The sequence below is a fragment of the Aulonocara sp. 'chitande type north' Nkhata Bay genome, linkage group LG9 (assembly GCF_057382095.1).
Source record: "Aulonocara sp. 'chitande type north' Nkhata Bay isolate Kocher_YH1m ecotype deep benthic linkage group LG9, A_spYH_male_GT1.1, whole genome shotgun sequence".
Taxonomy (NCBI): domain Eukaryota; kingdom Metazoa; phylum Chordata; class Actinopteri; order Cichliformes; family Cichlidae; genus Aulonocara; species Aulonocara sp. 'chitande type north' Nkhata Bay.
The window spans coordinates 25,701,637-25,722,799 of record NC_141352.1 but is presented as its reverse complement, the minus strand read 5'-3'; the positions used below and the strand labels follow the sequence as shown (position 1 = coordinate 25,722,799).

Genomic DNA, 21,163 nt, shown 5'->3' with positions numbered 1-21,163 from the left:
CACAAGATTTCTGGAACTACTGTATGGCTTTTGAGACAGACACGACCACAAAAGAGATGATAAGCCACAATTCACACTTCCATGTTTTGAGAAAGCCAAACACAACATATCAGCACAAACACCTCTTACCAACTGTCAAGCACAGTAGTGGAGTGGTGATGGTTTGGGTTTGTTTTGCAGTCACTCAGTCAACCATGAACTGTCTATACCAAAGTATTCTACTACTTCCACTTCAGGCTTGAGGACAATGGTCCCAAACACAGCAGTAAATCTACAACAACAGAATCATCCAGACTTTAAACTGATTGTAAAGCTGTGTTGGGACCATAAGAGAGCTGTGCTTAAACAAATACCTGCAAGCTTCAATGAACTGAAGCAACATTGTAAAGAAAAGTGGGCCACAATTCCTCCATAACAATGTCAGAGACTGATAAAGTCATACAAAAAACAATTGATTGATGACTGCATATTAAAACCCTTTTTTCACATGACTATATATGTTATACTGTTACAATGGTTGATGCTTAAGTTAAACAAGGCCAAACTCTAAAATAATGAGGTCAGTGTACAAGTGATCCTGATGTGCCACAAGCTCTGTCTTCAGCTGCTCTAAATAGTGTTTCAGACTTTCATTTAAACTCCTTGATCTGTATCATGTCAGTAATCTTGGAGATCCTTCATATGGTTACCCCAGTAACCACTGTTGGGTGTAATGTATTACAAAGTAATGTGATACTGTAATCACATTACGTCTTTCAATAACACACTAATGCAGCGTGTTACTGTACCAAATTCCGTAATTCACTAACCTGCAGTACCAACAGAGGGAGATGTTTTATTTCAAGCCAACATTAAAATAATCACAGGAAAGCGCTTAAAGAGACATTGCATTCAGTTCATCATAAACACATTTACATGTAAACACATTTTAGCCACCTAGCTTAATTGTTTGTGACATAGAACAACGCTGGATTGTACTGCTTTAAATATATTATCTTCCTCTTCTGGTACTGCAACTTCTGCATGATTGTCCATTTCATGCTTTGAAGGGGCAAAGCGTGAAATGGACATAGTGGACCAGTGTGTCTATTACATGCTTTGTCATGATATAGGGTTGGTCAAGTATTGAAGTAACATACTGCATTACTTTTAATACATAATTTCTCTTGAGTAATGACCACGACATTGTGGGCTTACAGCTCCACACGGGCAGCCAGTCAAAAGAACGTTGACTTAAATGGAAGGGGATCATACCCAAAATGGCGTGTTGTAGATAAGGGTTGTACAGAGAGGCTGCATTAAAACCCAGAATAAGATAAAATTATTTTGAAAAAGTAGATCATGTGAAGCTACACCAGCAGGAATAGAATTAGAAATTTTGAGCTGAAAATGAACAAATTAGAGTTAAAAAAAAAAGAAGAAGAAAAAACTCCCATACAAGGGGACTTTTGTTAAATGCTAATATTTCCACAAGATGATATATTACAAATCACAATGCTAAGATCTTGATTTTTTTATTTTGTCTTTATTTTTCCAGCAATAAAGTAGAAATACTCGAGTCATACAGATGATTGCCTCATGTCACTGTAGTTGTGCAACTTGATATGGTGAACAGACAGCAGTAGCCAAACAAAGTGACTGAATCTAAAGCAAGTTTTGGTGAAAAGTGTGGCACTTCCTCTGTGATTACATCACAACCTGGATTAAATTTAATGTCTCATTAGCTTTTTAGGAAACACCTCATTCACATGCCACACAGCACTAGCAACAAGCAGGTAACATGTGCACTAGAAACCTGTCTTCCTCTCTTCTCATCCCATGCTCAGACGGTGGTGATCTGGTCGACAACTCTGGTGCTGTCATTCATTTCAACACACTCCACCTCCTGTCTCTGTCCTTCCCCTCCAGGTCCATGGCCCCGGCTCTTGGAGGGGGGCAGGAAGGTGAGGAGTGTGGGCAGGAAAGCCAACGTGTGCAGGGCCGAGCAAGCGGCCGTCAGGGTGAGGCAGCGAAATAGTGTGCGTGTGAGGTTGGAGCGTATGGAGCCAACGGGTACCAGGGCAGCACCGTAACAGATGAGCGTCTGTAAAGAGGGAACACCGTGTCTCTCCAGTGCCACTCTCACCCAGCGAGTCCTGCTTTCACCCCGACCTGCAGCAAAGCCACAGAGGAGGGGGCCGCTGCAGTCTGCTGAGTGCCCCAAAGCTGAAATCAAACATAGCACAGACATGCAATCCAGCTCTACACCCCATAAGGTCATGAAGCCCAGGACGCCAAACTGGACAGAGAGCAGTGTGAGGCCCAGCCACACAGACACCAGGGGCTCCACAACAGCCAGAGAGGAGAGACCCAACAGGAAAAGCACCGCCAGCAGTGAGTGTCTAAGTGGGGAGCTGACTGCTGCAGCATAGCGGTCCAGGTAGACGAAAGAAGGGTTGAAGATTAAGAAGCGGACTCGTGAGGTCAGTGACAGGCGTCGCAGCGTGTCCAGCAGCACTGACATCTCTTCGCGCTTGTTCTCCGTTGTTTTGGCAATCAAGAAGATGCGAGAAGCTGCCACATCAGGCTCTTCGCCCTGGCCGCGCTCTGCAAATATAATGTCATCTGCAAAGTGAGCAAACTGCGGCTCACGGAGAAAGGCGTGGCGCAGTGTGCGGGTGAAATTTTCCCGCGGCTGGCTGGTGGACTGGTTGCGATCTGACAGGTAGTTCAGGTAAGCTTCCAGCCAGCTTATTCTCTGGAAGCCTTTGGCATATTCCAGCAGATCCCGCTGCACTGAGGCATTCCAGTAAGGGGCACTTTCATAAATGTAGAATCCAATCACAGGAGAGTATGAGCTGAAGTAACGCTGCTGGGCTCGGGTGTACAATACTGTTGCGGTGTCCATTGCAACCAGTGCGCTAGGGTCAGAACCCTGGGTCACCTGTTGATGACACAAACATTTTTATTACATGCCACAAATAAAGACTTTATAATTCTGTAAAAGAGAAATCACCAGGTGTCTCACCTGTAGGAATCCCATCAATCCAAAAGAGATGTAAACCAGATACAGCAGAACCACAAAGGGTTTAACATAAGTGTTAGTGATCCAGTCTCCATAGCAACGTCGCACACAGCCCAACAAAAGGTGGGAGTCCTGAGGATGAGGGTCCGTGCTTGCTGTGGAATGTGGGTGAGGGTGTGGGTGTGGGTGAGTGGAGTTAGCAACATGAGCATGTCCACGAACAGCGGGGTTGTTAGTTGTATGCGGGTGAGGGTGTGTGTGCGTGTGAGTAAGGTCAGGGTTTGGTGTGTGAGTGTGACCAATCCCTTGTGGAGGATTCGTCACTTGGGTCTCCTCCTGGTAACGAGTGTACATTAAACACCTGTACCAAGCCGGTTTAGAGTCCAGACGGTCTGGTTTGGGGACTCGCCGGCAGAAGCAGCCATGTCTGTACCCGGTCTCCAGGTAGCCTGTAAACACCAGACAGGAACTGTAGAAGGACAACATGTAAACATAGCTGATGGTAACGGCCAGAGCAGCAGTGCGGCAGAAGAGCCGGACGGCTTCCATGTTGGTGAGCGGGGAGGCGGCCAGGCCCAAGGTCATCAGGTGGATCATGGTGGAGCCAGAGAAACGCAACATAACATCCTCGAAGACGCTTGCAACACGCTCTTTCACATGCTGGTCCTCACGGGTTCGTCTCCACGATGACAGCATCTCGAAGGAGCCGAAGAGCCCATGACCTGAGGACAAATAGAACAGCAATGAGAATGAATCTTGTATTAGACCAACAAATTTAAAAGAGATTGTAACAGTATCACACTTATTTAGCCAAAAAAAATTACTTTAGCAGAACTTTGTTATTTCTGCTCTATTTGGCTTGTTTCTTATATAGAAACTAGAGAGTAAAACTTTAAATACTGTCAATGACTAAAAACAGTAGTCAGGTATAAACATACAGAAAAAGAAAAGAGATGAGTAAAGAAATATTCAGTGAATCACAGGAAACTGGTAGCTGGTTCCAAAGCTGGCCAGGAAGCTGAAGCCTATGCCTCACTTTTTCTACATTTAAATACCCCAAGAACCACAAGTAAGCCTCCAATCTGATTAGACTGAGACAATTGCAGATAAAAAGCAAATCTGAAAATTAAGAATAAATAATATGTTTTGGTTTTTTTGGGTTTTTTATCTAAATTACACAAATTAGATTCTAATTATTTATTTTAAATAAATTAACTATTTTAGTTTAATTATTTATTTTATTCATTTGCTGCAAATGATGTCTCTTGACTTATCTGAAGAACCTTCACAGTTCACCAGGAGATACTTAGCTCTCTGTTTTCCAAACTCCAACCTCTTTGTTTTTAATTCATGGTTCCCTTAGCAGAAAACCAAGGTAATTTATTGGGATGCAAGACATCACCTGTATTAAAGACAAATATTTTCTTGTAACTAGGCTTAAAATTAAAGCTCCTCTCTTCTTTACAAGGGGTCAAAACTATATAAGAACCTCCCAGGGATTTGTGTCTCCTCCCAATCTCAAACTGGGGATCTTTCAGCCTTGTTGCTTCAGTTTATTCATTTCATCAAATCCCAGTGTTGCACAAGGTAGTGCAATAGTGCTTCTGAATATTCCCTCTTTGTATGAGGTCACACCAAAATCCCATTTGAAGTGGAGATACATGAAATGACAGATGTAAGACACTGTGAAAATGCCATTTTCTTTTGATTGTAACATGCCCAACGTGAGAAATACCAGAAGCGCCATTGCTCCTGCAGTAGCAACAATAAAGAGACCAATAGTCTTAAAACAACAGCACAATTTTCACATGATAAGTGAAAGGAATGAATCATTGTCGATTCAATAAAGCAAATTAGTGCCCATTTCCATGAATTTGTGCTTGTCCAGTCTCACGTGCTGCGCATACACATTGATTTAGGTGCAGCAGATGGTTTTTAAGGGTTTTTTTCCTTCTGTGGTTGCCATAGCATCCGTGAGTCACCAGTAACACATGTACACCCCACCGCTACCACCATCACCCCCCTCTCCAGTGACCTCAGCATGGCGAAACACTTAACACCTAAGCAGAGGCGCATTGTACCGACACTTGAGGCGTGGGCGTGGAGTACAGAGAAAGTCTGCAGATCTGCGACTTGTGAGAGGGAATTAGACAGAGGATGACGGAGAAAAGAGGTGCAGAGGTTAATGTTGCAGAGACAAGATGAGAGCAAAAAAGAGAGGCTGGAGACAGCACTTGTGCAAGGATATTTACCAGCAGGAGACAGGCACACAAGCAGACACACTCACATATATAGAAGCACTTAGAGGAACATAGAAGGATGTTTCTTTTTCCTGAAACTATGTCTGCCCTTGATACGACTACTGTGTTGCAAAATGGTTTTTTTTTTCAGATATTGAAAAGTCTTTGTCAGTTTGATAACTATGGCAAAAATGGAGCAAACAGGCAGAAGAAAATAAAAAATCTTAACAAGCGATCTTAACAAGTGAAGTATTGCTGCTGATGATCCTTGGGGGATATAATGTATGTATGTAGAGTTGTGTTTGGAAGTTTACTTACACTCATCATAGTCACGAATGTCATGTTGATTTTCAAATCCTAAGAATTAAAACATGAGAATTGGTTGCATAATTTTGGGTTGGTGTTGGATTTTCTCTAATCCACGCAGGGTAAAAAGTATACATACAGGCTCAGATATATGCATGCACGTTTTAATCTTTAAATAAGTGTTACTGCAGATTCTTCAGTGTCTTTTAACCTTGTTTTAGCCAAAGCTTATTAACTTCTCATTAGTGATTATGATTTACCACAACTGGTAGTTTCTCTTTGTCAGCATGATGAATGATTTGACCAATAGTCAAAACAATAGGGAAGTCCAAGGATCTCAGTGAAGATCTAAGAAGGAGAACTGTAGATCTGCATAAATTGCCATGGTCCCTTTGAGACATGGAGGAACAACTGAAGATTTCAAAATAATCAGCTCCAGCAATTGTAGGTAACGACAAGTTAGTTGGATTTATCAACACTTTACCAAGATCTAGAAGAAGATGTAAATTGTTACACCCAGATGAGAGGAAACTGGTTGTTGTTCAGGAACAATCAGGAACCACCAAGACTCAAGCCTGCCATGGCTGCTGGACATCCGTGTCACTGACCACAGTGAAGCACGTTGTCACGCTCCTGGGACGGTGACCCAATGTTTTCTGTTTTGTATTATTTATCCTTGATTTCATGATTTGTCTTTGCTAGTCTCTCGGTTTTGGTTTCTGTCTCAAGTATTCCTAGCTCCTTAGTTCTTTAGTCTTTTCTATGGTAAGTGGTATGTCATCCAGATATGGGTCAGGGCTGGCGCAGATGCCACTGTTTATGTGATAGCATGCCACATCTGGCCAATTGTGGTTTGGTTTATGTGGCCCAGGCTCATAGAAAACAGGTCTTCCCCGGATCCGGCATCAAGCTGGCACTTCTGACTGACTGGTGTCATGGCAGGGTGTATGTCAACCAGATGTGGGCCAGGTCTGTAAATGATGGCACTATTTATGTTCCTATTCTCCTATTTTAGTTAGAAGATCCAAATGCTATGTTAAAATACTATACTGCTATGGTAGCCAATGTTTCAAATGCAGGCTTGACAGGTTTGTGAGTGTACACATTTTGATCCCTGGCTCCTCCAGTCTGAATGAATGTAGTTAGGAAGCACTCAGTTTAGAGAAAGTGTGTGATTGAGTGAATGTGGCATGTTGTATAGAGCACTTCAAGTAATCCGGGAGAGTAGAAAAGTGCTATATAAGAATCAGTCCATTCACTGTCTGAACAGAGTTTCATCATGTTACTTTTGCACTGTTATGTTCCGGCACACGTTGTTATTACATGGCTTGATTAAGGTACACATTAGGCTGACATCTGGGGCCAGAGCTGAAACTGTTCTGGGCCAGCACAGGGCCAGCAGTGTGTCTGCAACTGGCCCGTGGCTGCACATGGCTCACATACCGCAAAAAATGATGGCCCTTTGGCCAGATCAGGTTTGCAGAGAACCACCAGTGTGTCTGCAACTGGCCTTGTGCTGCCCCATGTGTGGATTACATCTGGCAAACCTGATCTGGGCCACCAAAGGGCTGTCTTTTTTTGCGGTATGTGGGCCATGTGTAAGCACATTGTGTGGGCCAGATCCGGGCCATACCAATTTTGGCATGTGGGTAGGTTCTGGTTCTGTGTATTTTAGTCCTGTCTTTCCCTGCTTGTTGTCACGTTGTACCCTCTAGAGTCTGTGTTTCCTTGCTTCTAGTTTTATGTTTTGTTTCCTGCATTTGGTGTTCATGTTTTTCCAGCAAATAAAGCTGCATTTGGGTCCTTCCTCCTGGCTGCCACAAAGTGAACCATGACACAACTTTTACATCACCATGGACTAAGAGGTTACCAAAAAGGAAGAAGCCCTTGCTCCAAAATGTAAACCTTCAACCTCAACTAAAATTTTCAGCCGCCTATATGGACAAGCCAAATGTTTTATAGTCAAATGAGACATACAGTGGAGCACCCCTGATAATTTTCATGATTTTCTTTCATAAATCATTGGTTGTTTGGATTAGCAATTTCATTTAAATATATCATATAGCAGATAAACACAATGATATTTGAGAAGTGAAATGAAATTTATAGGATTTACAGAAAGTGTGCAATAGTTACTTAAACTAAATTAGGCAGGTGCATAAATTTGGGCACCCCAACAGAAAAATGACATCAACATTTAGTAGATCCTCCTTTTCAGAAGTAACAGCCTCCAAACACTTCCTATAGCTTCCAATGAGAGTCTGGATTCTGGTTGAAGGTGTTTTGGACCTTTCGTCTTTACAAAACATCTCCAGTTCAGTCAGGTTTGATGGTTTCCAAGCATGGACAGTCCGCTTTAAGTTACATCATAGATTTTCAATAATATTCAAGTCTGGGGACTGAGATGGCCATTCCAGAACGTTGTACTTGTTCCTCTGCATGAAGGCCTAAGTAGATTTTGAGCAGTGTTTAGGGTCATTGTCTTGTTGAAATATCCAGCCCCGGCCCAACTTCAACTTTGTGACTGATTCTTGAGCATTGTTCTCAAGAATCTGCTGATACTGACTGGAATCCATGCAACCCTCAACTTTAACAAGATCAATTTTAGTTTCATCAGTCCACAGCACCTTATTCCAAAATTAAGCTTGCTTGTCCAAATGTGCTTTAGCATACCTCAAACAACTCTGTTTGTGGCATGTGCACGGAAATGGCTTCTTCTGCATTACTCTCCCATTCAGCATCTCCTTGTGCAAAGTGCGCTTAATAGTTGAATGATGCACAGCGACACCATCTGCAGTAAGATGATGTTGCAGGTCTTTGGAGCTGGTCTGTGGGTTGACTATGATTGTTCTCACCATCCTTTGCCTCTGCTTATCTAAGATTTTCCTTGATCTGTCTTAACTAGAACTGTGCCTGTGGTCTTCCATTTCCTCAATATGTTCCTCACAGTGGAAACTGACAGCTGAAATCTCTGAGATCACTTTTTCTATACTTCCCCAAAACCATGATGTTAAACAATCTTTGTTTTCAGGTGTTTGAGAGTTGTTTTGAGGCTCCCATGTAGCCACTCTTGAGAGAAGACGCAAAGAGGAGAAAAACTTGCAAATGGCCACCCTAAATACCCTTTGTCATGACTGGATTCACCTGTGTATGTAGGTCAAGGGTGTATGAGCTTACCAAACAAATTTTATGTTCCAAAAATTGGTGCTAAAGGTATTCTAATCAATAAAACCACAAGGGTGCCCAAATTTATACACCTGCCTAATTTAGCTTAAGTAACTATTGCACACTTTCTGTGCTTCATTTCACTTCTCAAATATCATTGTGTTCATCTGCTACATGATATATTTAACCCTTTAAGACCTACCATAGAACCAAGTCTGCCAGAGCTTATCTTTATATTTTTACATGCTGTAGTGCCATTTTTGGGAGCATTTCAAGTTGCTATACATCAATACAACCGTTATAGCCCAAACTTTAATAATATGTATGCATTAAGTGCATAATAACTACACAAATTGCAAAAAAGTGCAATAAACTACCAAAAAATTTAAAATCATTTTTGGGTTTTTTATATATATATATATATATATATATATATATATATATATATATATATATGTAGTTAGAGAATTTTAAGAGGTTTATCCCTCAAAACTGTAAACACAAAAAAGGTGCACAAAATATTTTCCAACAACAGGAAATTTATTTTGAGTGTCTTCATAGTTTTATTTTTGAGATACACCAATTTTTATATACTGCAGGAAAAACGGAAAAGAAAATTATAATGCAAATTTGCAAAAAAAACAGCATTTGCATCAAAATAAACTATTTCCAGCAGTGCAATTTGAGTTCTAAGCATCCCAGAAACGATACAGAAAGTCATAAAGTCAAACATGACTTTTGAAAACACCAGTGCAGGCTTATAAAGCCCCGAAGGTTAAAAAAAAAAAAAAAAGAATCACTTCCGGTTCCAAGCAGGTAATGGCGGACATGCAATAGTTCGCGCTGACGTCTGTTCCAACGTAGGAAGTGTTATGAACAGCTGATCAGATCGGCAAAGCGAGTTTCTGGAATATTATGTTTTTGTTGCTGCAAGTGCTTTTTATGCAGTTTTTGCAAAGCTATATGTGGAAGGAAACCGTGACCTAGGACAAGCTGATGGCATAACATGTAAGTACAACTCTTCCGGTTTCTTATGCAAAAAAATTACTGCGCAAGCTTACGTGGTTGCAGAGCTACAGGGATTTAAAAATAGTTACGCAAAACGGAGCATGCCCGCTCCGACTGGTTTTAAAGGGGAAAATGAAATTGCTGATCCAACCAACCAATGATTTATGAAGGGAAATCATGAAAATTATCAGGGGTGCCCAAACGTTTGCATACCACCGTAAATTAAGCTATTTGGCCACAATGAAAACAGGAATTCGGAATTATTCGGCGGCATAAAGGTGAGGCTTATAAACCTAAGAGCACTGCTAGCTATTAAGCATGGTGATGGGAGCATCATGTTCTGGGGCTGTTTTGCTGGCAGTGATACTGGTACATTGTAGAATGTGGATGGAATAATGAAGCAGGAGGACTACCTGCAAATTGTTCATATCAACAGCTATATGGTTGAACCTTTGACACAACTGGATGTTCCAACTGGACAATGACCCCAAACACATATCTAAACTGGCTTTGAAATTGATAAATCAAGCTAATGGTAAGCTTCTAAAATTGCCTCCCCCAAAGACAGTTTTTAATAACTGTCTAAATAAATATGTGAAAAAACAACTTACAATACTGTAAAACAAATAAAGGTAAACAGATTATCTCATGAGGTGCTTATATGACATTTTCTTAAAAACTAAATGATCCATTAATTTGATTTTTACATATCAATTAATGTGGAATGACTGAATGTGGGGATGACTGTTTTAGTTAAATTACAAAATAAAAATAAATTTGGGGAATTTAAGAGCAGCTTGGTTTTACGAGTTTTCCTGTGAAACAGCAATAATTTCTTTATGACTTTATTAGTCTCCGACATCATTGTGGAGTAATTTATGCCCACTTTTCTCTGCAACAATGCTTCAGTTTATTTGCTCTGGCAGCTCTCTTAAGGTTCTGCCACAGCTTTTCATTAAGGTTGAGGTCTGGATGTTGAATGGACTACTGCAACACCTTGATTCTTTTCTTTTTCAACTATTCTGCTTGGGATCATTGCCCTGGTGCAGGGGTGGCAAACTCCAGACCTCAAGAGCTGGTGTCCTGCAGGTTTTAGATGTGTCCGTGATCCATCACAGCTGATTTAAATAGCTAAATTACCTCCTCAACATTTCTTGAAGTTCTCCAGAGGCCTGGTAATGAACTAATCGTTTGATTCAGGTGTGTTGACCCAGGGTGATATCTAATACCTGCAGGACACCGGCTCTCAAGGCCTGGACTTTGCCACCCCTGCCCTGGTGCCTGACCAAGTTTGCTCTTGCACTGATGACCTCACATTTGACTCTAGAATTCTCTGGAAAACAGATGAGTTCATGGTCAACTGCAAAACCAGGTCAAATCACCATACTGTGCTTGACAATTGATATGAAGTATTTGTCCTACTTGTACTGTACTGCTTTTTCCCTGCATTTTTGTCTGTAAAATAAACAAAACTTTCAACATAGCTGCAGTTATAGTATGTACAGTAGGCCAATATTGGTCTCTTGTACTCGGTGAAGGCAGGAATGGTGGAGCCAAAGTACAGACTTACGGAGATAAAAAGGTACACTCAACACTGACTTATTGCTAAACACAACAAAATAACAAAACAGACTGGCAGACAGAACACACAGTATGAAACGAGAGAAATAGCAACACAGACCAAGGAAAACGCAGGGTTTAAATACACAGAGGGAGCAATCAGGGAATGGGAGACAGGAGGGAAACACAGCTGGGACAAATCAAGCCTAATGAGGCAAGGGAAGCAAAACTAAAAACACTGACATGTGACACGGACTTTCAAAGTAAAACAGGAAACATAACACAGAGACTGTATTATGAGAGCTGTATCCAGTTGACAAGGGGATACAGCTGACAGGGGAAACAGAGCAACTATTGAACACAGACAGAAACCAGAAGACTAAAAACTCTAACATTGAACCCAAAATATTAGAAATGATAAATAATGACAAAATCGAAGTTCAGTAATCATGAAAAACTTCAGCCTCCCAAGTACCCTAACAAGTGGTCAACAAATATATCAGTCAAACTCTTCTATAAAATGCCTGAAATTTTCCTAGAGCTCTAGGAAACATTTTTGTGCATCTGACCAACTGTTCAAACATGAAAAATCCTTAGTTGGCAGGTTTATGAAACAGAAGAAAGCCTGAAATTAAGTCATGAGAAAAGTACAACTGTGATATTTTCTATAAAAAAATGACTAAAATGGTCCATCAGTTATCAGTCCCCCCCCCAAACTGGGGTCCAAATTAATTCACATGGTGATTGGGTCACCAGGAAAATTTGGATTACTGTATTTACTTTCTGCGTTTCTGTTAAAAAATCTCAGTTTTAAACAAGCAGGAAGCTTGCACTTGTCACACTGATGTACTGTGCACTGCACCATTTCTGTTAGGCAGAACTCCCCAAAGCTCCACAACGGAGGTGAAAAGTGCAAAGTTAGCAACACCCACAGAGCCACAGCAGTGACAGTAATGGCAGGCTGAAGCAGACCAGAATGATCCTTTACCGTTAACAATTTACCCTCGTTGCTACACAATCACACACCTGGTGAGTTAATGGCCCAAAGTCATTATCCCATCAATGTGCAACTTTTTAAATTAGCGAGCACAATGTGAAACATCTCTTGTGATTGATTTTAAAAGAGAAAGACACAAATCTCTGTCATTTTTAAGATATTACAAAAATACAGCATTCTTCCTTAATCCAAATCCTATCTTCCCCTGTAACAAAGCTTTCTCTCTCGCCTCACGCTGTCCTCCCACCTTTTTCTGTCTGCCCACTTGCATTCTGAGAAGATCCTTCTCCCTGCCTGCCTGTCTTCCTTCTAACTACAGTTTAACTTCATTTTCTGCTAAGAGAATCCTTATCTCAGCCTGCATTTGGAGTGATATTTCATATTTTATCCTCTCTGCCTGTTTTCCTGTACTTTCTGTTCACTCTGCAGTTGTTCTAAGCCTGACAGCAGCCTTTCCTTGCCCACTTTCTCTTTGTTCCTTCTCTATATCTTATCCCTGCCCAACCAAATAAACAAATTTACTTAATTAATTTAGTGCCAAATGCAACACAAATGAATGCTCAAACACTGATACAACTTTATTGGCCCTTTCCACATGCAAGGTGCTGCATAATTAGGAATGCAGAGACAATCCAATTACGCAGCTGAAATAGTCACTGATCAGTAGCAGAGGTTTGTTAAACTGCTGATTGATTTTTTTCACTTTAGGAAATACACAGTAGGATAAATACTACTGTGCAACCCCATTTACAACAATGTTATGAATGCATGTGGAAAAGTCATCACCAAATCAAAAATATGCTTGTATGTCTTTAATATTTCCAGTTAAACAAAATGTTAATTTTGTTTAATATTAGTTGTTGTTTTTAGCAATACCCCAAAGAAGTATTTATCCTTAAATTATATATATATATATATATATATATATATATATATATATATATATATATATATATATATATATATATAATTACATTGATACCCAAGTTTTATACTACCTGTAAATCAGCATTTTCACTGGCTTCCAAAATCAATTGCATGTTGGGGCTGCCCCCTTAATCAACCTTAAGCTCTTTGGACACTTACAGAGGGTTATAAATTGCACTGAAAGGTTTTTCCTTCCATCACTAGAATGTGATTATTACATTAAGCAGTATTGTTGCACAAACAGTTTTAAAAGTGTCTTCATTTCAGCTGTACTAAATTTGATGCGACATAAACAAAGCACAGCAATGCCTCTTCACAGAATATAAACTTAAATTGTACCAGGTTTAATTACAAAGATGTGATCACCGACTGTTATCCAAAGTGAAGTTGTATTTAAAGGAAAAGCTGGGCATTTTTACCACTGGCTACCTATCCAGGGTGTGCCCCGCCTTTCGCCCTGTGACAGCTGGGATAGGCTCCCGCCCCCCCACGACCCTGGAAAAGGATAAGTGGAAGCGAATGGATGGCTACCATTTTATTCCTTGAAACTAGTCCTAAGTGCAGGGTAGATCTTACTGAGAAACAAAGGACAACTGTGCACTTGTGCAGGGACTTCTCAAGAACACGGCAGGCTCACCCTAAAGCAAACCATATTTTATGATCCTTCTACACACTACCATAATTTAGACAACAGACATCTTGTAATAAACAAGACTTGAAATGCTAAAGCACTAATCAGAAAAGTGTTCACTGTGATCGCATATCAAGTGAACAGTAGGGTAGTTTTCCTGTAGACTTCTATGCAACCAGACTTGTTTCTGCAAAAAGAGGGGGCACCTCCTGCTGGCCATTAAAAAAACTGCAGGCTTAAGGCATGGGCTTCAGTTTGAAGATCTGGAAGATAGTCTGTGTACAATGTTATATACAACGTGAGTAAAGTGTTATTACATATGTGTGTATGTATCTGTGTGTGGCTCTGTCAGAACCGGGGTTAGGGAGTAGCAGTCTGTCATGACTGGTTTGGGTGAGTAGAAAAGAAGAGAGCGGAGGAAAAGACACACAAAAGACACACTCTGTAAGACAGCCAGAGTTTATTAACAACTAATGATTGAAAGCAAAGTGGTGAATAAAGACATATATGGTGAGTTAAGTTAATGTTGTTAAAGTCAGAGGTCTTGTTGGCATGTAAAATAACTTCCTGTCCCATCTCACAACTCATTCAAGACTCTGCTTCAGCTGCAACTTAAAACTTTTTTGAACCTTTAGTTTTAGTTTTTGCCACTCGTCAAAAAACATGTTGTTGTTACCATCATCCTCTCTATCAGTAAGTCAAGTTCATGCCCCACCACTTGTCAGTCATTTTGAAGACCTGTCTACTCTGAAATGGCATTCAGCCTTAGGCAGACATCTGAAAAATCTATTACAACAGGTACTGAAAAAGCAGGCTGCGAGGTACAGGCAAGCAAACTGCGAAGGAAAAGCAATGCCAATGTTCTGTGCGGCTCCCACCTGCCATGGATTAGCATCGGTTACTCTTTGAAAACGTCCTATACATACAGGTCAGTTCCAGATAAATGGGAAAATTATTTCATAAACACCCAAAAGGTAAAATATACTTTGTGATATTATTTGTTATTTCTACAGCAAATATATCAGAGTTAAACCTACCAAGCATGACGAAAGGGATCCCCAAGTACGTGGAGTTGTAGGTGGCCCCAGTCAGGTTGAGTATCCCAGCAGCAGTAAGGCCTGATAGAGTGATGGACAGCAGAGCTAGCAGTCCCAGCCAGGGTTTGGACCTCACACAGTCCCTCATGGAGCAGCAAAGGACGACAAGCACCCCACACACTCCCAGGCTGGCCAACAGGGGGCGACGTGCCAGCACTGAGGAGAACTGGAAGTCTGTCCTCAGAGAAGATGAAGTAGAAGGGTAGAAGCCCAACTTTGGGTGCAACTCTGCAAAGTGCTGCAACTCAGCACAGAAGGCCTTTTCCCACTGGCTGGCCACCCGGTCCATCAGGCCGCCTGGGGCTTGGAGGTAGTAGGTGAGCTGCAGCGCCCTGGCAGATCGGACACCTTCTCCCCTCACTCCCATTCCCTGAGCTCGCATCGCCCCCCCAGGACCCCAGCCCTGCACACCACCCATCTGGTGGCCAATGTACGCTTGCCGCCCATCTGCCAGCTGTGTGATGGGGTACCTCAGGACGGGCACGGAGCGATTGGAGTTGCGAGCTGACTGGATCTCCTCCATGGCGCGGATGATGTCATCGATGATGCAGACATTCTTGTCATCAAGAAGGCAAAGGTTGGAGAAGGAGTAGTTGAAACTGTTGAAGCCTGTTGCTGGCACAGTTACCTGCATCTGGTAGATCCGTCTGTGGAGCTGCGAGCAGAGAAAACAAAGAGAGAAAGAGCTTTATTTGCTCAGCTTAACGGTGGCTTTCCTGGATAAACTGTGGGAACAGTGAAAAGTTTCACTACGCAGCACACAAACTGAGTGTCAGCCACTCATTCACCTACTTTGTGTTCCTGTTTGTGCGACTACTAGGGAGAGAAATTTGGGGAAGTGTGTGTGTTTGTGTGTGTGTATGTGTTTATATATTACTCAACAGAGAAATAATAGTTGTCTCAGAGTACTCCTCCATTTCTATGGCGAGAGGACAACTGTGCCAGCATCCACGGTGCTGGTTACTAAGCAACAGGCCTGATGCCAGTCTCTGCCATGGTGAACACGAGAAAAGCTTTCTCCTACCTCAGATTGCTGCATTGGCTTAAGAAAGGGAGTGTGATTCTGCAGGAATGTCTCCTGAAAATTATTATAATTTTGGTTTAAAAGTTACTGTCCTGCAGCAACCTGTCCTAAGATTTATTGTAAAATAAACTTTTACTGCAAATTCTTCCACTCTGTCATCATTATTGTCGACAGCTTCATGGCAGAGACTTAAAATTCCTGCTGTAGGTGCCTCAAGCACGTACACTAACTTCAGATGCCTGCTCTTTAATAGTTGAACACTACAAGTGAACGTTAACTTCACTTCCACTTGCATGCAGTTATCTTTATCAAGAGTAAACCTACCATGCTCTATCAACACAGAGTCGATTGTTTTCTTTTGATTATTCAAGAAGGGTTTTTAGTAATCATCCTCAATATAAAATTCATGAAACAGCTACTGTGTACGTAGGTGTATGAAGTGTGTTTATGCATTATGTCTCCAAGAAAATTTCTCTGTGGGATAATAAAGTCTTATCATGGTTGTTATGTTAAAGAAACTAAAGTGACCCTGTTTTAAAAGGTGGATATTATTTCAGATTTATATTCTCTGTGGATCACTAACTAGCTGGTGGTGAGAGTTAAAGAAAAAATATTCATAAAACAAGACTATAAACAATAATTAATTCTTGTAGATGGCTGGGAATCTTTTATTGTGTTAAAAAATCCAACATCAACATATACGAAGATATTTGATGGGGATAACTTTCCAGCAACATATTTTATGGACTAGTTAGAAACTTTGCAAAACCATCTGTGATGCTACTATATATGATAGGTGTGAGACTGTGTGTTTTGTGCCAACCTATAAAGGGGGTATCTGCTTTTTGCTGTGTGAAAACTGACATATCCTGCAGCCCTCCTGTAAACTTAAAGCCCCAGTCACACAGAACTAGAGACTGGGTGTCAGAAACCAGGTAACCACTGGTCGCTAGGAGAAAGAATGAGTATCCCTAACCTGTTGCAAGTGGTTGTTGTAGGTTGGTAGCAATCCCTTTGAAATTTACTGTTAAAGACCCAATCACGAAGATTTAGAGACCAGTATTCTGAGACCACTTGATGAGTGGTTGCAGGAGGCTGCATGCTATTGTTATGTGACATTGGTACACAAAAAAGGTAAATGCTACTGCATTGAAAATCTCTTTGTGAGTGCTTTGGTTGCTAGCAGAAAGCAGCAGTCACCTAGTTTGCATGGAAGACATCGACTTTTCTGCAAACACTTGCCAATCACTCTCTAAGTAGTTGTGAAACTGTAAAAAGTGTGACCCAAACTGGAAATGGAGACCATTCAACCTCAAAATAAAAGTTGAGCAAGTAAAGCCAGTGCAGCACAACTTTTTCTGCCCGTGGCCATCTCCCTGTACAACTCCTCCATCTAATACACTATAAACACTGCAATAGTTACATCCTTTTTGCACACACTCTTTTCTACTCTGTAATATTCCTGTCAATATTCTTGATATTCATTTATATTCACCTCTGTTAATCCTTGATATTTATCATTGAGTGATTGTATATATATATTAGTGCTATTTCTTAAATTTGTAAATCTGTAACATATTAGATTGTTTTAATAGTTTAGTCTATTACCCTTGGCGTATTGGAGCAACTGTAACCCACATAATTTCCTTAGGGTATGCTATCCTTAATAAAGTATGCTGATTCTGATTACTTTCTCCAAACATTACTACCACTTTATGGTAAGTTAGCAAGTGCTTGCAGTCTTCCATGGAAACTACAGGCAATTCCAGTAATCTGCTAGGGACTAAATCAATCACAAGGAGGTCACGGCGCAGAACCCTCTTTGCAACTGATTTCACTCACTGACATCCAGTAACCACTCGCCAACCAGTCACTGTTTTCCCGTAGCGACCAGAGGTTTCCAGGGGATTTCTGACCAGTCTCTAAGAAACTGGATAAACAGTAAAGAAAATGGATACATTGGTTGGGCTCTAAAACCACACTAGAGCCATGTTAGGAGAACTGTAGAGCAGAGATTTGTTCTAAATAATAACATTTGACTTAAACAGAAAATGCCTCGAGAGAAATTCTAATTTTTACTCGATAAATAGAGACTTTAACCTGCTGGTGGAAAAAGATTAAAAAAGAAAAACACAATTAACACAGCGCTGTGTATCCTCTGGGAACCGAGTCTATATCGATAATAATATACTTCCAGTAAACAGTTGTTAAGACATTTCTTGACCATGGTGTTGGCTCACATGTGTGCCCCTGCAGTGAAATGATGCTGTATATTTGCTTTGTCTTTTCAAAAACAACATGCAGTATCACATAACAGTAAAGTACGGGTTGTTTGAACACTGAACATTTTCCCACAAAGGATGAAAACCACCTCAAAAAAGAGCGAGCTGTAGTGAATCAGTTTATTTACCAACTACAGATTAAATACTTCAGTAGATGCAGTCAATGGGTGTGACTCAGAAATCTTACTCTTACTGCAAGTGGAAATCCCGTCTAGTTCTTTCTCTCGCTCTTGCTGATATCGCTCTCTCCACCGACGCATGCTTTAACTTACTACATGCAACAAGTTCAGACCCAGAGGGATGCAAAAAAAGCTTCTGGGAAAATGCAAGAACTCATATGCTGAGGGCAAGCCAAGAGCAAGCAAAGACACAGGAAAAGGAAAATTACAGAGTCTTGAACCTCACGGATGATATGCAACACTGTAAGACTACGTAACAGTGGATTTACCCTTTTACAGCACTCTCTTTTATGCACCAACCTGTTTCTCACTCGCTGCCCGTTGGCAGCAAAAGATGCACAGCTCTGAGCTCTCTAACTGTGGCAGTCCTCTGTGGACCAACGCTGAATTCTGCATGTATGTAAAGTAGGCCACAATAACATTCTTTGATAAACACATACACAGAAAAGCATGCGTGGATGGAGCTCTCACAAACTCAATCTCCTCAGCAGAGCTCGGCGTGTCCAGCATATGAGTCAGCAAGCTCTGATAGCAGCCTAATAACTTCATGAAATCATTAAACTAATTGCTCTAGGGGTGTCAGGCTGATACTCATAACACCATTTAGGTGTACCAACATAGAGACCTCTAAGCTCCAGTTAACGTGTGATTAGGATACCCTGCTTAATAACCTCAAAAGGCTGTCAGGGTGATTTGAAATAAGACTCCAGTTAATGAATATCAGTCACGGAGAGTGAGGAGTGAGGCAGCCTACAGATACTGACCTTCACCTCTTTGTGTTTCTGAATGAGAGCTTGTTTTTAAAGCTGTAGATGCACCTCGTTTTCTGATGTATACACCATGATTTAAAGGGCACAGTAGCTAACTTGTCAAATGCTGTACTTTTCAAGTGCTGTGTGTTTTCGCTTGGCATTTCGCCACAGGTTCCTCGCGGAGTGGGTGGGTAGGCCTATATGTGCTCTCGAACTCTAAAAATGACCATTCAAAGGTTATAGGTCGGCTCACATTCCGTCCATTTCAATCTTGGCACCTACTAGTTGAAGCCTATTTCTTCAGCAGACACCTGTGTACGTGTTTATTTGCTTCGTTGTCATATTTGTGTTTTTATCATTTCTTTATTAATCGTGAAAATACTTTAAAGATACTTTTACATTTATTTTATTTTATATATCAGACTGCTTGTCAGCTGAAATTCACAATTACTAAAGAAATGAGTTGAGAGTCTGTGCCATGTGTGCACGTGCGTACCTTTAGTATGGCGTCCAGATGAACCGGATCCATCACGCTCCCCTTTCGGGTGGTGATGATCACGCGCCCATAGCGGCCCGGAGTCTGCAGGTCAGAGTAGAGCGCGTGCTTGGAGCGGTTCACTGGGAACAGACTGTCCACGAGGTTGCCCTCAATCTTGGCCAGGCTGTGCTTGGGCGCGAGCAGGCTCTCCACGTCCTCTTCCACGCGGTACCGGCTAAAGCTGGAGCCCAGCAAGATGGAGAGGAGCACGGGCGCGGAGGCGAAGAAGACCGGGTGGCTCGCCACGAACCGACCCAGCGCGTGGAACGAGGTCCTCAGGCCCGCGTGCAACACCTGGCGCAGCATCCTAGCGCGCGGCCGCGGCTCGAGCCTCTCCCACCGACCGGAAAGCCCCGGAGCACTGCCGAGCATCAGGGGCTGCCGGACGCATCGGTGGGCTCCGTGGGTTTTTGTCCGGGGTAGAGGAGGTGATGCCCGGTGGTGGGAGGATTTGTCCCCCGGAGCAGGAGGTCACCAGCCGGGAGAATCCAACCCTCCTCCGGTCACAGGGGCGCCCCTTGGCCGGGGTTCTCTCATCCGCTGGAATAACGCAAAGGACAGAAGGCTGCAAAATGAGCTAGCATTTATCTGCTTTGCGTTCAGAAATTATATCGCCAGCTCTACTTTAAATTTAATAGTCAGTACCCCGCTGCGTTCCGCGCCTTCTGCAAACTGCAGGGCTCTGTGCGCAAGAGAAAAATCGCAGAGCCCAAGTGATCTCATAATTAGACTTGTTAAGCGTCTCCCCTCAAAACTGTCTAGTAGTTCTGTTCGCAGCGCGCGCTGAACACACGTTGTAGTTGCACTATACCAAAGCAAGGCTGTACATACCCAAAGAGGAGAGCGGGGGTACCGACCCGGTGATGACGGAGATCATCTAAGACGCACTCAGACCGAGATATTATCCTGCCGGCTGTCCATGCGTCCAGCTCCACCCTGCATCACCAAGTCAGCACACAGCCGGATGGGTGGTCGAGGTGGGTGGGTGTGTGGGTAGGTGAGAGTCGCAAGATGGGATAAGGTGAGGCGTTGTGCATGCAGTGGGGATGCCGGTATAGCTGCGTGTGAAATCAGCCTAATTTGGGCTTTTTTTCTCTGCGGCAGAAGGCTGTCATCCACCCTCTCCTCTCCGCGTTGCTCCGGTGGTATAGCGGAGCTTCCGTTCATCTGCCACTAATTACCGGCTTTCAAACTGGGGACCGTCTCTCTCTCTTTTTCTCTTTCTCTTTGCTTTCCCCCCTCTTTTGCACCGCCCTCACGACCCGCTCCAAGCCCCCTTTTTCGGCCCCGCCTCTCACCGTTCCGCGCCGCTACGATGCAGAGAAACGACGATGTGAGTGGAGAAGGATTTCTAGGAATTCAACATGTTACAAGTGTTTACACAGGTTCTGTGATGTCTTTATATCAGAAAAAGAAGAATTAGAGTTGCTCGGTGCATACTAATATTATGGTA

General features: G+C 42.1%; 1 protein-coding gene across 1 annotated transcript; it reads right to left on the bottom strand.

Annotated features, from left to right (window-relative positions):
• Positions 1–1,536: 1,536 nt before the first annotated feature.
• On the bottom strand, positions 1,537–20,903 carry ptchd1 (patched domain containing 1). Its single transcript, XM_086306728.1, has 5 exons — positions 20,542–20,903; positions 19,669–20,250; positions 14,876–15,590; positions 3,008–3,726; positions 1,537–2,923 (listed from the first exon to the last, which is right to left on the bottom strand). The coding sequence occupies exons 2-5, from the start codon at positions 20,080–20,082 to the stop codon at positions 1,823–1,825; spliced, it is 2,949 nt and encodes a 982-aa protein (XP_086162854.1). The 5' UTR covers positions 20,083–20,250; positions 20,542–20,903; the 3' UTR covers positions 1,537–1,822.
• Between the last annotated feature and the right edge of the window lie 260 nt (positions 20,904–21,163).

What these genes read in the sequence shown, in the direction of transcription:
- ptchd1 (XM_086306728.1), bottom strand. Translation starts at nt 20,082, where the DNA reads ATGCTCGGCAGTGCTCCGGGGCTTTCCGGTCGGTGGGAGAGGCTCGAG. An exon ending in ATCTGGACGCCATACTAAAG is followed by an intron (nt 15,591 to 19,668) that starts GTACGCACGTGC and finishes CTCTGCTCGCAG; the next exon opens with CTCCACAGACGGATCTACCA. An exon ending in GATCCCTTTCGTCATGCTTG is followed by an intron (nt 3,727 to 14,875) that starts GTAGGTTTAACT and finishes ATTTGTCCTCAG; the next exon opens with GTCATGGGCTCTTCGGCTCC.